Here is a 19820-nt window from a genome sequence, read left to right on the forward strand (position 1 = left end):
CTGCGTGAGCTGCATTGGCTACCGGTTGCCCTCCGGGTGAGATTTAAGGTGCTGGTACTTACCTTTAAAGCCCTACATGGCTTAGGCCCGGGATACTTGCAGGACCATCTGCTGCCGGGAACGAATTCCCATCGCCCAGTACGCTCACACAGAGAAGGTGTGGGTACCGTCAGCCAGACAATGTCGGCTTGCGACCCCCAGGGGAAGAGCCTTCTCTGTGGGAGCACCAGCCCTATGGAACCAGCTCCCCCCTGAGCTTCGGATGGCCCAAGATCTCCAGTCCTTTCGCCGCGGCCTCAAAACACTCCTTTTCCACCTGGCTGACCTGGACTGACAGGGATTTTAATTATGTTTACAATTTTAACTCTATTCTTTAATTTATTTTAATTTATTTCAATTTTTAATTTTAATTTACTGTACAGAGACCTTTAAGTTTTGTTGTTGTTAGCCGCCCTGAGTCCCTCGGGAGATAGGGCGGGATAAGTCCCATAAATAAATAAATAAATAGTTTGTTTGTTTCTTGAATGTTGGTGTATTAGTGTTAATCTCTACTTATCTGGGTGTTGATTGCTGATGGGGAGGTCTTTTTGCTTCCTTTTTGGATTTTGATTGTCTCTTTTGAATGGTGTGTACATGTTATTTACCTCTATGTGCCAGTTAACGGATTGATTTATCTAAGTACCAGGCTTCCAGGAATTCTCTGAAATCTTTTGGACTTGGTTTGATCTAGGATGATCTGTTTCCCAACTGAAACTATGGTTAAGTCTGTTTATATCTTGTGAAATTAAAGAATTTTTATCATGTCTTCTGATGGCTAGTTGGTATATTCATGGACAAAACCACTAATCTTCTACCTATTGTTCTATGTAGTGGCTGTTAGTCCTTATAGTGGATGTTGTATATGATTCCTGATTTTTTTAATAGTTTATTGGTGGTTTCTGAGATTTCTGACACCCAGTTTGATACTGAAACATATGCAAAAAGCCACCAAACTCAGATAGCACCAAGGATCCCATTGTTCAACTCTGATCTACAAGTATTCTTTCCATTATACATCTGATTAAAGTTCATCTTCTTTGATTAAAAGGTGACTTCTATTAAAAGAACAATTAATAATGAAAACTTATTTTATAGTTCTCTGAAACTTTCTACCTACAGAGTAAAGGATGGCCCCAAACTTTGCTAGCTTTTCATAAAACCTAAAGATCTAGGGCCTAGATCTGCATGAAGGGATCCATCTCCTGGCTATGTTAATGATTGCTGTATTTTTCTCAGTTACTATGCATTTTAACTTTTGTAGTTGTTATTGTTTGCAATTTAACATTGTTTGCTGTCCAGAGTCATTTCTTGAGATGGGCGACTATACAAAATGATTAAATAAATAAAACAACTATTTTTAAAATGTTAGCAATACCAAACTAATTAGGAATTATATATATGAACTGTTTATAAAACAGTTTTCAATCAAATCAGTCAGATGAAAACAAATCGATAACTGGATGCTAACACTGAGATTTAACAATCCTCAGTTCTAAATGCCAATAAAAATAATTAGTATGCAAGTTTGATCCATATATTTCAGTGAAAAAAGGAGAAAAATTAAAAGGGAATCCTTCTGAATCCCATAAGGACTCCATATGCATTCTTAGGAAATAGAAATTTTAGGTGGTTGCAGTCAAGTACTTTGTCTGGAATGTACTCATTTACACAGGAAAAGAGGAATATCTTGATGAACTAAAATGGATGGCAGAAAACAACTTCATCAGTTTGCCTTTTGGTAAGGGAATGCCATACTCTCCAGAGCAGCAAGTACTATTAGAGCAAATGAGACATGTTCCCTAATTTAAAATGGGTACAATTTCTCTCCAAAGTTACAGTTCTGAAATAAGCAAACCTGAATACCGGTATGTGTTTATTTTAAAGACATCTAACTGGAATCAGGCAGGTACAAGTCAGAATAAGTAACACAAAATCAAAATAGTGGCTGAAAAATGAAAAGGTATTTCTTGGTAAGAGACATGCTCTTTTATTTTAGCAATTACTGTATTTTAATGCTGTGTTTAAAGCAAACTATGATCTGAAGTGAATAAATCTGGCCTTTGTTTTCAATGCATCCTGAAAACAAGCAAAGGGAGAGGCCCATTAATTGAGCACACTGAAAATACAGGGTCACAAACGAAACAAATTTAATTTTTTAGCTCAAAGAGTAAAAAAGAAAGTACAGTGTTTAAATTATATTAAACTGACTTACAATACCATCACATCATGTGACTATGATATTCTTTTATAACAGTGAGGATTTGTAGACCCCTATCTATCCATGTATAGTTTTTCTTAAAAGCTTGTGGCTTCAGAGGATTCTTTCTGACCAGCACTGCATGACTATCTCAATATCTGCCATATTTTGTAGCTCCAACTGGTGAATTCTGTAGATACAGCAAATTTTAAAAAAGAAAACAAAGAATCCTACAGGGCTGATGCTGCTCATTCTTAATGGAACTGTTTTAAGATTTTATTTTTTTGCCATCTCTCTTAAATCACAGAATCTGATCTAGATATTTTTTTCAGTACATAAATAAATACACACCTAAGGGCAGATTAGTTCTCAAAGTCCCTGTAACTTTCCATTAACCACTAGCCACTCCTCCAATTAAGGTGTTACAAGACAAACATAAAAGCAGAGTACAGCCTTTTCTAATTAATCTGCAGTTCTAGTACGGCTCATTCACATCCCAATGTATTACGTTACTCATTTCGGCTGATCCAGAGCTTTGATATTTACTACTCTGTGACTGAAGGGTTACAATAATGCTTCTTATCAGACATCTTTGAAGCCATTACTCTGGGATAAGTACCAGATGGCCATCTATTTACAAATTCATTACTGGGGAGCGGACCCCAAACTGAACTTATTCAATAAAGAGAGAAACTTCATTCATTCATTCAATAGTCAGACTGTACCATTTGTGTTGTTTTTAGCCCTGCCTTTCAAATTTTTCTTCTATATATATAAAATGTTATATATCAGGACTCACAACCTAATATTTAACATGCTAAATGAAGGTGTCAATTTATCGCCTCAAATGATATAGACAGACAAGACAGTCAGAAATAGAGATATATAGATATAAAATGTTATATATCAGGAATCACAACCTGATAATCGCATCCAACCAATGTAAAACAGTATCTTCAAATTATCTTCTCATGCTAACTGGCATTACTGCAATCTGGAAAGCAGAACACCTGTACAGTATCACATCGTCCATTGCTGTTACATACTCACAGAGGCTAAGATTTAGAGAGAAACATGAACAACTTCAGTGCAACAATTTCTGCATTATCTTAAATCATTTATTTGTAGGTAATTCTTTTCTATTACCCATAGACCCATTATAGAAGTATGGGTTGGATTCTCTTTGTTAAAAAGCAATAAAAGATACTCTGCAAGTTATTCTCTTATGATACTACCAATCAATAATACCAATTGCAGAAAACCTATTTTATATAAATTACATTGAACACATCTTAAAAGCAAACCAACTTTCCTCTTCTAAAACTAATTTGTCTTACTGCAGCTTGCTGGCTCCTGATTTTAACCGTGTATTAAACAATACTGATGCGAGACAAAATTTGTCTGAAAAACAAAATATTAAAAACTGTAAAGAACTTAACACTTGATGTTACTCACAATGGTACATGGTGCTGTTCTGTATCTGCTTTGGCCAGTTCCTCTTCTTCAATATCAGATTCTCCACCTGAGCTGCTGTCTGTGACATCGGAGTCAAATGCTTGCTCACAAGAGCGCAGATTAGCCATTCCACTGGCAGTAAACCTTTCTAGTTCTTCTGAGATAGAGTCACTTTTTAGGAAGTTGCTCAGTCCTTCCGAGGTACTTGTCTCATTTGCAGCTTTTCTTAGAGCTGCCTCTGCCTTGCGGGTCAGCATTAGCTGACTCCGGTGTCTCAAGGAGTCCAAAGCAGGTAACTTGCTTAGCGTTTTCTGTAAAAATCCACCAAGCTGTTGCTGAATGTGCCGCTCTACCTGCTTGGCCTGTACCACCTGCAGCCGCTTTTGCAGCCTGCGAGCACGATTCTCAATGTCTGCCTGCCTCCGCAATAGCACCTTTCTCCTCAAATCTGAATCTAGAGTGCTAAAGGAACTATTTGGCAGAGAGGTCTTCTGTTCCTCTGGCTTACTGCTTCCAAGCTCAGAAGAAACAGGCATTCCAGATAACAAAAGCAACCTGTTCTCCCCACCCCCTTCGAGTCCACACTGCTGCTCTGGGGAACTGTGGTCATATTTATTGGTCATGCCATTATTGCTAAGTGGGGCAGCATGCTCTGCATCTGGGCTTTTATGTGGTAGAGTACAATTGCTCAAACCAGACTTCAGGTCCTCCAAATCAGAACTCCCAGGTCTATTTGAATCAACTTCCTGGAGGGTTGCAGAAGGTGGTGTGCTCTTCCCACCATTAAGTGAAACAGAACTTTCATGGTCAGAGCTATTAGTTTTAGCTAATTTTTTAGCCAAACCATTGACAGGTGTTTGTGGCAAAGGTGTCTGATTACTTGTACTCATGGTTTTTAGATTTTCCAAGGAAATCTCCAACACTGGTGGCCTTCCCAACAGATCACTGGTTTTCAAGAAAGGATGAGTCAACAGAGAATGAGATTTAAGGACTGTCTGCTTGTTGAAGACCCCTTGCAGTTTCAAAGACTCCTTTGGAGGAACAGATGTTACATCTGAACACAGATAAGATGCTACTAATGGCTGCAGCTTTCCCAGCTCTTCTTTTGTAGAATTATTTCGGAAATCTAGACTGGAATCCTCAGCTTTCCTTTTGGTGACGTTACTGGCAACAAGGATGTTGTTGGCGTTGCCGTTTTTCTCGGCACTGCCAGGAGACAGGGAAGAGGATGGGGGAGCCAGTTTGAACCGGATGTGGTGAGCTTCAGTTGCTGCGTCAGTGAGAGCGGGCGCCATAGTAGCCATTCAGCACAGAGAGTTGGGAAGTCCAGCCTCTCCCCTTGCAGAGGCCAGCTCTGCTGCGTTTTTCTGCCTCGCCGCAGGGCAGCCTTAAAAAAAAAAGCAGATATAATTTAGAAGTGTAGAATTGGCAAGCTAGAAATAACAAGTTATTTGTATGTGCTTTTTTATCAGATACAGAGAGCCTATATACACCTATTCATCAGACACAATTTCCTAGCCAAATTAGTCAGTATAACATCCAATGGGAAGATATAACGTGGAACATGAACACAAATGTGAGCATCCTCTGAAATGACAAAATGGTGAAATAACCAAAGGATAAGAAGCAGGAACGAAGATGAAATCGTGAAACTAGTGATAAACAACAAATATTGGACATGTACATAAGAAAGCTTTCTCCAACAAGAGAAAGTGGCTTTTCACTTTGTTGCTAGGAAATGTGAAAAGGCTGAGGGAAAAGTGTGTTTTGCCAAACAACTGGAAAAATGTACAATATGAAAAACAGGTTCAGAATACAATAGATAACAAAGCTGCATACAAGAGCCACTGTGATATAATGGTGAAGGACAGAGAAACAGGATTTCTGAGCTCAACTATGAAAACTTGCCAGATGACTTCGGGAGATCATTATCTCTAAGCCTTATCTTAATCACAGGATAGTTACTGCGAGGAAGAACTAGTGGCAGTGATATTTATATTTTTATATTTATAGATAGATCAGATATAATATAGATATAGAATACATATACATATAGATAGAGAGAGAGAGAGAGTATATATACATATATACATATATATATATATATATATATATATATATATATACACACACACACACACACACACACACACACACACACACACATATATATATATATATATATATATATATATATATATATATATATATATATATATATATATATATATATATATATATATATATATATATAGTGAAAATTAATTTTCACTATTCCCGATGATTGGAAAAATATCAAGCTAACAAGTGAAATATATTTATATATTTCTTTTATTAAATGCTCAAGCATTCCCCAATCATGGTCTCTTCAAGTGTGCTTCAAACCCCAGAATTTGCAATAAAGGTTTTGCTAGAAGAACCCAGGAAAGCTAGTATGCATCGTGTATTCTATGTTCCATAGGCAAAATGCAAAAGCCAGCGCAGCTTTTACCAGGGGTGGCAGAAAGCCAAACTAAATACAAAAACAGTTCAGAAAGGTATTTTCCACCAGTGAATCGAATCTGAACTCATCTAAATTCCCTCAATTGTCATGATCATGAATAAGTCCCTATCATAAAGAGCAATCATTTATTTAGAAAAAGAAGGAACTTCTTTTGTGTTCAGGAAAAGAGGCCTTCCCTATTCTACTGCTAAAGGTCAAGAATCTTAATTCTTAGGATTCACGAAAAGGAATTTCCACCTGCATTTCATTTGATCCGAAATATAAATCATTGCTTTCCTCAAATAAAATTAAAAAATATTTTCTAATTACATGAGTGAATTAATGTATTTTGAAGATATTTAAAAATTATGAACTGAATAGTATTTTCCCCAACTCAAATCAGAATTGAGCAAGCAGTTGAGACTTCATACTAATCTCATAATGCCAGAGATGATTGAAGATGTATTGGTCTAAGTTTCAATTGTTTAAACACAGGCAATGGCAAAATAGTGTCCTTCTCAATGTGTTGAACAATAACTTTCATTAGCCCTGGTCAGCCCAGGCAGTGGCAAGATCTGAGAAAATTGTGATCAAACCATGTGCAAAGCACTCAACTGCCTACCTATGTTCTACCATTTTCTCTAATTGTCCCATTAATTAATAATAAGCCTGTAAACTGTAAACCCTTTCTTGGTGAGAAGTTCAACCCTCTTCTGCCATCTCAACATCTTTTTCAGTTCTATTGTTTAAATGGGAGACAAGTCTGTATGCAGTATTCTAAAAATAGTTGTATCACAGATTTATATAAGGGCATTACACATGCTGCTCTTTACTAGAGACAAAGTAAGACAAAATGGCATTCTTTGTTCCTATTTTTCTTTCTAAGAGAGCATGTAGAAATAGGAGGCCCAAGCCAACAGTAGTTGTGAACAAAGGAATCAAATGTAACTCCTTAGGATCAAACAAAGCACCCAACCAGCTCAACCACATACAAGATGAGCAAAAGAACTTTTTTTTTCTCATATGCAATTTTTGGCACAATTACTGGATTGGGATAAATAACTTCTATTTATTCTGTTCTCTCATGTGAACAATTTGAAACTAGGATATTCGTGCCCATAAAAGCATGGTAAATATATACTCAAAATGTTTCTTTATTGTGTATATTTAAATTTGGCGGGGGGCGGGGAGATTACCTATAGGTCTGGCTCATGATTCACAGTAGGCCAACATTTCAAAGAACGTTGGCTTACTCTGAAAGAGCAAACATGCTGGTGCACTTTCAATCATTTCTATTTAACTTCTAGCAGGAGGAGCAGCTAAACATTCTCCAAAAGTTCTTCTATGGTTTCTTTCTTGTATTGTCTGAAGGATCATGAATTGTGGTTTGCAACTTTGTCTCTTTATAAGGGAGATTCCTCAGCATCTCATGATAAATAATGGAAGCCACTATTATGGTATGTGTTACCTGTTCCCTTAGGACACTGCCATAAATATTACACTATATTTAAGATCAGGAGAAACCTTATATTCCTAAAATTTATTCTTATCTACTAATTTTCTTCAATCCAGCATAAAAATAACTCAAAGCTCTGATTATTGATCCAAAGCAAGTAAAATATTTTAACAAAAATTCAATTTTCTTTGTTTCCACATCAGTAAAGCTCATAAGCACTTGCTGCAATTATATTCTTAATGAACGTGTAACCTAAACAAGCACATTTTAAAAAAAGCTACCCAATCACATACCTTTAAAATAAATTCAGAGCATCTACTGGGATTAAGTAATTTAAGAACTTTTTAATGATCCTCTTTGGTTGCATTACTGTTTAATATTTGTTTCTCTAGAAAGTGTATCTCTAGTTTTCAGCACAACCATAAAATGTAATAATGTTCTATTCCATCAACTTATATTTATTTATCAAATGCAATGCACCATTTTTTTCAGTTTTCACATAATCACTTCTTCCCACACAGGAAAGATCAATCAATAAGATTATTCAACATCAGTTTAGGCCTCTTTTCTTTCTTGACAAATTACTTGATAAAATGTTTTGAGATTTCAGTATTTGTTCATGTTATCGGCACCATAATTATTATACAGAGGTCCCCAACCTTTTGGACACCAAAAGGTGGCCCGGGGTGTGTGTGTAGTTTTGTGTGCTGCCTGCATCCCGCAGATGAGGCTTTGCTTGTTTGTGTAGACCGGTTGCTAGCACGCCATGGCCTGGTACTGGTCCAGAGACCAGGGATTTGGAGACCTCGGATATAGACTAGACAAAAATTCCTTCACAAGCAAAGTCTGAATGAAGTGATTTTTTTAAAGTCATATACTATATCATGAGAGTTAGTTTGATATAGTTGTATGGCACTGTTGTCATGGTTAAGGCATAAGATTAGGAACTCCATGACCATGAGTTCTAGTCCCTTCCTTAGGCATGAAGCCTGCTGAATGACTTTGGGTTGTTCAGTCTGTCTGTCTTGTCTGTCTGTCTGTCTCTGTCTGTCTCACTCACTCTCTCTCTGTCATTTGAAACAGGCAATGGCAAGCTATTTCCAAAAAATCTTGCCATCAAAACTGTAGACATTATTATGGTTCATTGCAGTCAACCAAATGTTTAGCCTGAATTTTTATCCACCTATCAAATCCTTCCCAAGGACCTGGGATAGGCTTTATTATTATTCAACCAATATATATAGCTGCCCATCTCACAAACAAGCGACTCTAAGTGACGTACCACAGAACTAAAAACAGCTGACAAATACATTTTTTTAAAAAGAAAAGAAAATCAAGCTATACAAAAGGGTAACAATCTCTCTCTCTGCTGGATCTGAGAGGATAGGTAGATGAAATCAGGAAGTCCCTCAAATAATCCAATCCCATGCTAGTAGTTATCAGGAGTCAAAAACTGACTTGAAGGCATGTATACAGACCCTCTAGACCTACACATTTTTACATAGGAAAGCATGATTTCAATGATTTTTCTATTTGTTTGAAAGATAAAACAAAATACATGCAATTAAAAATGTTTTATTTGATTAGTTGTGGATATTTTATTGTCAATTGCCATCATCCCACAACCAAATATGGGAAAATATGACTGGACAACATGGAAAGTGCAGATTTGTACATTGGGAAAACAAAACAACCACTTCATAAACGCATTTCACAACTTAGGAGAACAAACCCATCAGGACAAGATTCAGCAGTCTATCTGCATTTAAAAAGACAAAGGCCACTCTTTCGAAGACAGCATAGTTCACATTCTGGACACAGAGGACCATTGGTTTGAAAGACGGGTCAAAGAGGCCATCTAGGTCAAAATTGAACAGCCCTCTCTCAACAGAGGGGGAGGCATACGAAATAATCTATCTCCACTTTCTCCAATCTACAACACAGTCCTTTCAACAGTTCCAAGAAGGCTCCACATCCATTTGCACTACTAAAGTGACCCTGACAACACAGATAAACCTCAGATAAACCTCCAGGTGGCCCCCAAAGAGCCTCTAAACAGGCCTGTGAAACTCACGATGTCATGTGATGTTGCACGATGTATCGTGACTTTTTCCCAATTGCCAGTAATGGGGGTGGGCACAGTTTCGGCATGACGCATCCGGCCCGCAGACCGGCAGTTTGACATGCTTGCTCTAAAAGAATGCAAATGACCAGCTATCTGCAAGGATATAAATCCTTCCATTCCCCATCATCCAGTCATAGCTGAAAAAACTTCTTTTGGATGAGAAGTGAAATGTCTTCAAAGGAAAACAAAAAAGTCCAGTTGCCTTCTGAAAAAAGATTCTTTGGGAAATCTTTTTAGAGGATACGGAAGTTGGAGAAGCACTATGAAGAAATTAAGCTTTCCACTTAGTGCATTTAGTTGTTAAAAGTAGATAAGGGTACAATTACAATTTTAAACCTGCCTACTTTCCAGAGTCCAAATCTTTTTTATTCTTTTTTTCTCTTTCATACAACAATCTTGAGGAACCACTGTTTTGTTTTCCTCATCAACCAATAAATGGACAATAAGCTGCAGTAGTTTCAGCAGTATGAACATACCAATAAATGGACAATAAGCTAAATTGGTTTCAGTAGTATGAACGGAGAGCCAGGCACAAATCCTCATTCAGTGTACAACTTTGAGCTATCACTTTTTCACAATTTACCTTACCTATCTGAAGATAAAATCTGAGGAAACAAAAAAGAAATATCCATATAATCAATCTGTTCCTATTCAGAAATCAAAGAGAGCTCAAAACCTGGCTCAACTCCTACTCTTAGCCACTGTTTAAGTTTCCATCTGCTTTTAACTTGTTGAACAGCAACACATCAAAGACTCCAATTGCTAATAAGCACTACGAAGTATTTAATACAAATATGTTAAAATTAACATATTTACATAACATAACATTGATCTATTTTTTGTTTCATTCATCTACACAGAAATCATGACATAACATTAATACAGTCATAAATAAGTCATTTTTCATTCTGAGGCTACAGAAGTCTACAATCCTGAAGAAATTATTACGAGTGCCGCGTGACAGAGTGAGCGCCTGTTACTCATCCTAGCTTCTGCCAACCTAGCAGTTCGAAAGCACGTAAAAATGCAAGTAGAAAAATAGGGACCACTATGGTGGGAAGGTAACAGCGTTCCGTGCGCCTTTGGCGTCTAGTCATGCTGGCCACATGACCACGGAGACGTCCTCGGACAAGCGCTGGCTCTTCGGCTTTGAAACGGAGATGAGCACCGGCCCCTAGAGTCGGAAACGACTAGCACGCATGTGCGGGGGAACCTTTACCTTTTACCTTACCTTATATGACAGGACTAGATGAATCAAAAGTTGGAATTAAGATTGCCGGAAGAAACATCAACAACCTAAGATATGCAGATGATACCACTCTAATGGCAGAAAGTGAAGAGGAACTAAAGAGCCTCTTGTTGCGAGTGAAGGAGAGTGCAAAACTTGGGTTGAAACTAAACATTAAGAAAACCAAGATCATGGCATCTGGCCCTCTCAATTCCTGGCAAATAGATGGGGAAGAAATGGAGGTAGTGACAGATTTTATTTTCCTGGGCTCCAAGATCACTGCAGATGGGGACTGTAGCCAAGAAATTAAAAGACGCTTGCTCCTTGGGAGGAAAGCCATGGCAAATCTAGACAGCACACTAAAGAGCAGAGACATCACCCTGTCAACAAAAGTGCGTATAGTCAAGGCTATGGTCTTCCCAGTCACAATGTATGGCAGTGAAAGCTGGACCATAAGAAAGGCTGAGCGCCAAAGAATTGAAGCCTTTGAACTATGGTGCTGGAGAAGAATCCCTTGGACTGCAAGGCGATCAAACCGGTCAGTCCTAGAGGAGATCAACCCTGACTGCTCTTTAGAAGGCCAGATCCTGAAGCTAAAACTCAAATACTTTGGCCACCTAATGAGAAGGAAGGACTCACTGGAGAAGAGCCTAATGCTGGGAAAGATTGAGGGCAATAGAAGAAAGGGACGACAGAGAATGAGGTGGCTGGATGGAGTCACTGAAGCAGTAGGTGTGAGCTTAAATGGACTCCAGAAGATGGTAGAGGACAGGAAGGCCTGGAGGAACATTGTCCATAGGGTCACGTTGGGTCGGACACGACTTCGCAACTAACAACAACATATGACTTGATAGGGACGCGGTGGCTCAGTGGGTTAGGACACTGAGCATGTCGATCAGAAGGTCAGCAGTTTGGCGGGTCAAATCCCGAGTGCTGCGTAGCAGAGTGAGCGCCTGTTACTCGTCCCAGCTTCTGCCAACCTAGCGGTTCGAAAGCACATAAAAATGCAAGTAGAAATCATGACATAACATTAATACACAGTCATAAATAAGTCATTTTTCATTCTGAGGCTACAGAAGTCTACAATCCTGAAGAAATTATTACGAGTGCCGCGTAACAGAGTGAGCGCCTGTTACTCATCCTAGCTTCTGCCAACCTAGCAGTTCGAAAGCACGTAAAAATGCAAGTAGAAAAATAGGGACCACTATGGTGGGAAGGTAACAGCGTTCCGTGCGCCTTTGGCGTCTAGTCATGCTGGCCACATGACCACGGAGACGTCCTCGGACAAGCGCTGGCTCTTCGGCTTTGAAACGGAGATGAGCACCGGCCCCTAGAGTCGGAAACGACTAGCACGCACGTGCGGGGGAACCTTTACCTTTACATGACTTTACTTTCATCAATGCACATTTTTCTCCTATGCTTTCCCTAACACCACCCACAACACAGAAAAAGACACTGCATTTGAAAACGTATTTTATCCCTTATTAGAAAAGAGGCTGCTTTTCAAAAACCAAGGATGGTCCACATTGCCCCTTTTAACAGTGGCCCCCTTGGAAGCAGACAGCTCTGGCTAAATGCTTCAGCATTAAATATTTCCAGCTACAGCAGCTGATAAAAAACAGGAGGAAAAACAATTAAAGCTTTAGCGAATTTATTGAGCAGTAAATTATTTGGTTAAAGCAAACAAGTCATTTTATTAATTACACAATTTATTTCCCTCTCTTCAAAATAGCTTCTTTCAAGACAGCTTACAAACAGCAGCAAATGCTATTGAATCCAAACCAACCCAGCTACCAGTTAATACAGTTAAATGAACTTAAAAGAAAGGGAAAGAGAAAGAACAGTCTGGTCATAGAAAGTTTCATTTGATGTTTAAAAAATAACAGTAAAGCCTTCCTTCGTTGAACTACATATTTCTTTTTATATGCTACAAACAGTAAGAATTTTTAGTAGATTTTGAAACTGAGGTCAGCAAAGCTAACCCTGTCCTAACGTAAAGAAAAATTAGTATAGATGTTTAAGATCTATCTAGTAAGATGTAGCCTTCCAGTAAGAATAGGTAATCTTTTTTACCAGGGGGCACATTTGAAATTTCGATAGCATATTTTAAGCAGCCCCACAAAATACTTGTCCTGACAGGATTTGCTGGTCACAGAAACGCTTTTATCAGAAGACAAGGCTGTGAACATCTCTAAGATGTTGCTTAATACTACAGCTTTCTAGTCCTTTGAGTAAGGAAGGCACATATTTCAATTAAGTCCCCATAGGCAATATTGAAAGTAAGGATGAAGTTCCAATTTCATTTTTAAAATGATATAGCTTAGGGGAAAAATTAGATAGCAAAGAAACATACCAATAGTTAGGAAAAAATATTTGGTATAGCAGTGTAATTCTCAGGAATTATTGCCTCCAAAGAGTTTACTAAATCACTACAATATACTATTCTGAACAGACTGCTGCTGGTGCACCTTACCTTTAAAGACAGTGTATGCCAGAGGTTATTTAGGAAGAAAAGTAAGGTTTATGAGCATTTCAAATTGCATATCTAATGCTTCAGAGTGGGATACAACTCCAGATATCATTTTGCCAATCAGGGACAAAAAGAATCTTTTCTTTTTAAAATTTTATACCTGAACATATATACACACGCCAAGCATTAATGCTATCAAGTTAGTTTATAAAAATACAGCAATGCAAATAATCAGCCTCATATATACTGTAAAGTTGTAAGACAATTAATTCAAGAGTGGAATTATGCTTAACTGATTTAACTATTTTGAGAAGTAGTCAGTTAATAGCAATTTTAAGGCAGCTTTATCAGCTATCCCATGTAAAATAATTAATATACTGGACATCATAAGAAAAAATAAGGCAATCATGAAAATGCTGGTTACTACCATTTTATAATTTATTACTTTTATTATCTCTTGCAATTAATATTTTTTTTAAATAAAATGTTGTATTTTAACTTTTTTCCTGATTTACTGCCAAATTTTAACTGATACATTTTTTGTGGCATATCCTATATTAAGAAGCAAAAAACTATTAATACAGATAATCGATATATATGAAATATTACATAGACATTTGTTTGCTTTAACAAAATTTAGTAAATTCTCTTAGGTAGGTTGCTGGTCTAACCGTAATGCTATTCCAGTAAAAAAAAGACCACAACAAAAGCTAAAAGCCAGAAATATTCATTCATACATAAACTTATTATTCAGATCCATTGTTCTGGGAATGCAGAATCTTAGCATTTCAGACACAAAAAAGTACTCTGTATTAGCTATAGCAGCTGTTAAGTATGAAAGTTATTGGGGTATAAATAAGGCCAACAATCCTAAACTTATAGGATTCCAATAACTGCAAAACTATGCTCAAGATTCTCTACTACTAAATGTGGTTTGAATTCATCCAGTTGCTTTCATTTGGACAAACATTTTGGTTAATGCTAATAGACGGGCAAAACCTCAAAATGATGTCACTTATTTCAAAAATCAGATCTATTTTAAGATACGTCATCAGAGAAATCAGTATCCCAGAACTTTTCCCCCAAACATACCTTTTAAACAAATTCTATCATTTCCTATGCAGCAATCTGCAAAATTCCAGCCCTAAAAATTTGCCTTCCACAAATTACATTATCAATGGCAAAATGCCAATATTTAGTATTTGTAATTTAATATTTCTATCACTGTAGCCCATGGAGATCATTTATTTTCAATACAGCACTTAGCTGCTAAAAAGTTACTTGGTCTACCTAACGTTTACAAACATAACTTCAATAGTCAAAAAATGTCAGAATCCACCAGCAGATATTTTTTAGTTTTATGATAACTATAACTAAAACTCAGAATTTTAAAACAACAATATATGAAAAACGAACATGCTGATTATTTTCACATTTTAACCAATGCTTTAGAAGTGTATTTTATTTTAAAATCCAGAATCTGTTAACACAGCAAAATAGGAAATCTTTGGTATTCTCCTGATTAAATTCATATGACACTTATGATTAAATCAACTTCTTATAAAATAAGAAAAATGGAAACAGCAGTTGAACAAAGATAATACTACAATTTCATGAATATTTTTATATAATTTTGCAGCTATTTTATTTTCCTGCACTTTGAGCTATCTTTGTTAATGGGATATGAATTATTAGAGCAGTATCTTCAATATGTTTTCAAATCTTGATTCAACGAAGACTCATTTGGGGTAAAAATCAGATAAAAATATGATTTGTATTTTCCTATCAATATATTTATTCCCTATAATTTTCTTTTGTTAAGTCTTTTTTATGTTTTTTAACCTATGCCCTTAAAAAACTAATGAGAGCTCTGTCCTTAATTTATAAGTAAACAAAGTATCTTTATACCCAGTAGTAAAGAAATTCACAGCATCAAGTAAACTCCATTACAATTATGAGCAAAAATATCTAACATAAAAGACATCCAAATGAGATAACCAGCTTCCCTATCTGAAATAGCAGGTCTCCAGCCAAATGTGTTGGATTACAATTCCCAGCCAGCATATGGATAAAACCTAAAGTTATATGCTGTCAGAGAATTATGTGGAGCATCATTCAATACATCTGCAAAACAAATAAAACACAGCAGCTGCCCTCCAACAGATTTTTCTATAAATATATTGCTTTTAAAGCTTATTTCTATTTTACATCAAAATTATTTGAGGTAGCTACAGCTGTATACAGATTAAAATAATAAACAAAAAATAAACTTCAAATACACAATACATCTGGTTATCCTATCTAGCATGGATGAATGGGATAAAGTTTACTTATTCCTGACAGCAAAATCTCACTTGTGATTATGAGAACTGCAGCCCAAAGAATTCAAAGGAATAAGGAAGACCAAATTTAAAAGAACACTGAACATTCCAACAACTATGCTGGAAGTGATGAGGACCACTGATTAGAAAACTAGCAATAAACCAAATGCTGATGTCTTCCTAACCTACTGAAAGAGGAAATGAAGAAATTGCACTGGCTTATCATGGAATAGCATAATATTTATACCTATTTGCAACTGTTGGGTTGACTGTACTCATAACACTAAGATAGACAAACCAACCCTAGACAGTTCATATCCCACAACTGTTGATGAACCAACAGACATATTTACCACTTAGCCATTTTATAGCTTAGCTTTATCTACATTAAGCCATCCCAGAAACGATGTTTCCCCAGTTTCTTTTCCTTATTGTGCTGACACAGATACAACTAGCATATATTTTTGTTCTTTCTATATTCTCCCCACCTATGAGATAGGTGATCAGAATATGACTAGCCCGAAGTCACTCAATGAGCTTTTGTACCTAAGGGTGGACTAAAACCTATGTTTCCCTTTTCCCAGTCCAGCTCCTTATTAACCATGACAGTAAAATGGTGCTGCAAATAAGGATAATCTTACATTTTAGATGTTAATAAAGATGAAACAGTATTGTTTATTTTAAAAATGACATTCAGAAATTCCAGCACTGTGGTAACTTTAAAGAAATATGTAAGTTTTATGAAGTACACCACATTTGAGAAAATAGGATGTTATTCACAAATTACTCAATTGTATAACCAGCCATATGCATAATTACTTGTTTCACTGTTAAGGAATTGACTCCAATGTGAGTTGCTTTACAAATGAATCAAACAGGTTTAACATATCTAGTATTAAGAATCATCATTCACAAACATTAGGCAGTTATATGCCAGAAGCTAGTGTAACTTTACTTAGAAGTCACATTTGGTTAAAATATGAACCCAATGTACTGTATTTTATTCAAGTTAAGCATACTTTAAAGTGCAAAGACAGCAACTTGAAGTCTTTATTTTGAATCCCCTAGTACAATAACACTACCTTTCTAAAGACTGTTTTCCATGTATAGGTCAAACAATTCAAGTAGTTTCCAACAGCTTCTAGAGTTTGTGACAACTATTTTTTACAACATTTAACTCCTGCAGAAAAGTTTTTAACCTGATTTATTTTTAGAATTATGCATCATAGGTAGAGCAAGCATGAGCCATCATACAATTGCAAGAGAGAAAGGGAAACAATTTTCTAGAGGTTAGAATACAAATACCAAGTTAATGTACTCATATTTTAAACTGGCAGCAAACAATTATCTAACACTGAACAGGTTTTAAATTAAAGGATTTAAAATGCCAATGTCTTCTTTTAACAACTGTATCTCTTTTCTGAACTGATCTAAAAGATCAAATAGTGAGGCAGAATTTTCCATTCTAAGAAAAAACTGAGAATTACATTTGTTAGCTTGCTTTAAGAACAAAAACAGTGCCACCAATTCTAAATTATTGGTGGTAAAGACAGCACAACATGTTTAACTAGGGGAAATTCATTAGAGCAGGGGTAGGCAACCTTGGCTTTTTTATGACTTGTAGACTTCAATTCCCAGAATTCCTGAGCCAGCCACAAGTCATAAAAGAGCCAAGGCTGCCTACCCCTGCACTAGAGAAAGAGAGGCAACTATAAGTCTAAGGAGGAAAAAAGCATGTTCATAAGTATAAATATGTATAGTTGATAATAAAACGTCATTAAGAATCAACATCCTAGCACACCTTCTATACTACTTATTACATTGATCCAAGTCTATACCCGAAACAGTAATTTCAAATTCTATTACAATAAAAAGGAAAATCGCACACAATAGACATTAAGCAAAACAAGTTTCAATTTAGGCGGGTTGGTTGGTTGGTTGTAACGTATAAATAGGCCCCATAATAACGCAGAAGTTACTTTAGAAAGAACCATGAGAACAGAGAAGGAAAAAGAAGCAAATTAATTGTCGACTTTAAAAGCTATAGCTACAAGGATACGGCATGCATTCTCCACAAGGCGCACACAAAAATGACTGCCAACCAGCCACGTGACGACAAAATCTCCAATACAGGCGCGCTCACGGAGGCGCGCACACACACAAGATGTTTGAGAATGGAAATTGGGGGTAGGTTTGAACGGATGTGATGGAACTTTGGGAACGCCGGAGTTCGAATGTTAGCGAGAAGTAAATTGGAAAGCTGCATGTTCATGAAAGGGAGAGGAGGCAAACAGAGCAAGAAGCGACTAATACAAAGAAAATAAACATCTTCCAATTGGGAAGCTTTCTGCATTAACAGAAGAGCGCAGCCTTCAAGTTAAAGTGGCGCCATAAGAAACCAGCTTCTCTTCTTCCCCTCCCCCATTTGCATTGGAACCTCAATACTTCGCATAAGCGCGCACATATATGGCTAATTTTTAATGCCACTTTAACAATAACAGTAACAGCAGCAAGTGAGGGACGGGCCCGTTACACAAGACGTTATCGTGTTGCATTGATTGAAGAAAGTACTTTGCAAGTACTATTATAAAATGGACAGCGGGAGTGGTCGCCTCTATTCCAAACATTAAAGTCAATCTTTTCCAGTTCCCTCACTTCCCCACGCCCTAGCAGACGACCGGCTGCAGTGCTTATTCCCTCCCTCCCCGTCCCACACTTAACTGTTAAGGGAAACTAAAAGCTCTTTTGTAACCCTATAAAAGCGCGATTAATCCAAACCACACAGCTTTATAGCTTTCTAAACGTAATGAGGTAGAGAAAGAGATCGCATTGTAGTTGCAGGACAACGCAAACGCCTGAGTGTGTTGCAAACACATAACAGGTAAGAACGGGAAAGTAGCAAGGAAAAAATTAATATCAAGAAGAATTAAGAACGTGGCAGTGCCTTACACTTCGAATGGAAAATAAAGAACTGGACAGAGAAGTTTCATCATGATTACGGTTTTTAAAAAAGGAAAAATCTCTCCGCAAAAAAATGCACACCTTACAATCAGAAATTAAAAGGCAAACGAGTCGCAAATAGAAGTCAGGGGGGAAGGGAAGAAATAAGGGTCACACAAGTTGTTTTCTGGCCGCTGCGGCTCGTACGGGGTACAGGCAGCCAGTAGCGCTAACAAAGACAGCGACAGAAGGGCCGAACAAGGGCAACGGGAAAGCCAAGCAAGCAATCGAGTAAAGCAGGCAAAAGCAAAGCAAGCAGGCGGCGACACCTACCACGTGACGGAGCTGAAAGCAGAGTCCGGGCGGATCCGGCCCGACGCAAAAAATATATATATGTAGTAATAACAAAAAGGGCGCAGTTTGCAAACAAGGCAAATGCGAGAAGCAGAGTCGTCTTCCCTCGCTCCCGAAACCACAAATCGTCTTCTCGCCGTTGCTGTTCTCTCTCGGTCGCTCCCCTTTCTCCCCCTTCCTTCCAGCCCCAGCTCCCCCTTTCCCTGCCCGCCTGCTCCCTGCTCTTCTGCGGGCAAGGAGGGCGGGCGGGCAGGAAAAGGGCTGGGGAAGGAAAGGACTCGGAGGGGGGGGGCGGGAAGGTTGCCTTCTCTTTTGCAACCGCCCCCACCCCACGCACCCAAGAGGAGGGAGAGGCGGCGGCAGCGATGGGGGGGGGGAGAAAAAAAGGTGCTCCTGGCTTTCTCCCCCCAGTGGCGGCGACGGCGGCTGTTGCGGTGCCTCCTCCTCCTCCTCCTACTGCAAAGGAGGGTCTCCCGCTCTTCTTCAAAGTGGGGCACAATGTGCAACAGTCTCTGCGGCGTTTCCTCCTCTCCGCCTTCGCCCCCCCCCTTTTTGCCTTCGTACCCGACCCTCCACCCGCGTACGGCAGAAGGCAGCCGCAGCGACCGCGGAGGTGGCGCTACTGCTGTTTTTCTGCTGCTAGATAATGTTCGGGGGGAAAATGGCGGCTGAGCTCCTTCTCTGCTCTGCTCTGCCCTCCTCCTCCTCCTCCTCCCTTTAATCGGAGAATGCACCGGGCAGGCAAGGCAGGGG

General features: G+C 38.0%; 1 protein-coding gene across 4 annotated transcripts in view; it reads right to left on the reverse strand.

Annotated features, from left to right (window-relative positions):
* The window catches only part of LOC308678122 (KAT8 regulatory NSL complex subunit 1-like), a 134913-nt gene extending 115338 nt beyond the window's left edge, over positions 1-19575 (reverse strand). For all 4 annotated transcript variants that reach the window (XM_081344994.1, XM_081344993.1, XM_081344992.1 and 1 more), the window contains exons 1-2: positions 19047-19575; positions 3692-5078 (exon numbers count right to left, since the gene is read on the reverse strand). In XM_081344994.1, the coding sequence (XP_081201120.1) occupies positions 3692-4995 (1304 nt within the window). In that variant the 5' untranslated portion in view covers positions 4996-5078; positions 19047-19575. The remainder of the gene's footprint in view (positions 1-3691; positions 5079-19046) is intronic.
* Positions 19576-19820: the final 245 nt, after the last annotated feature.

The sequence above is a fragment of the Vipera berus genome (genome assembly GCF_964194415.1).
Source record: "Vipera berus genome assembly, chromosome: Z".
Taxonomy (NCBI): domain Eukaryota; kingdom Metazoa; phylum Chordata; class Lepidosauria; order Squamata; family Viperidae; genus Vipera; species Vipera berus.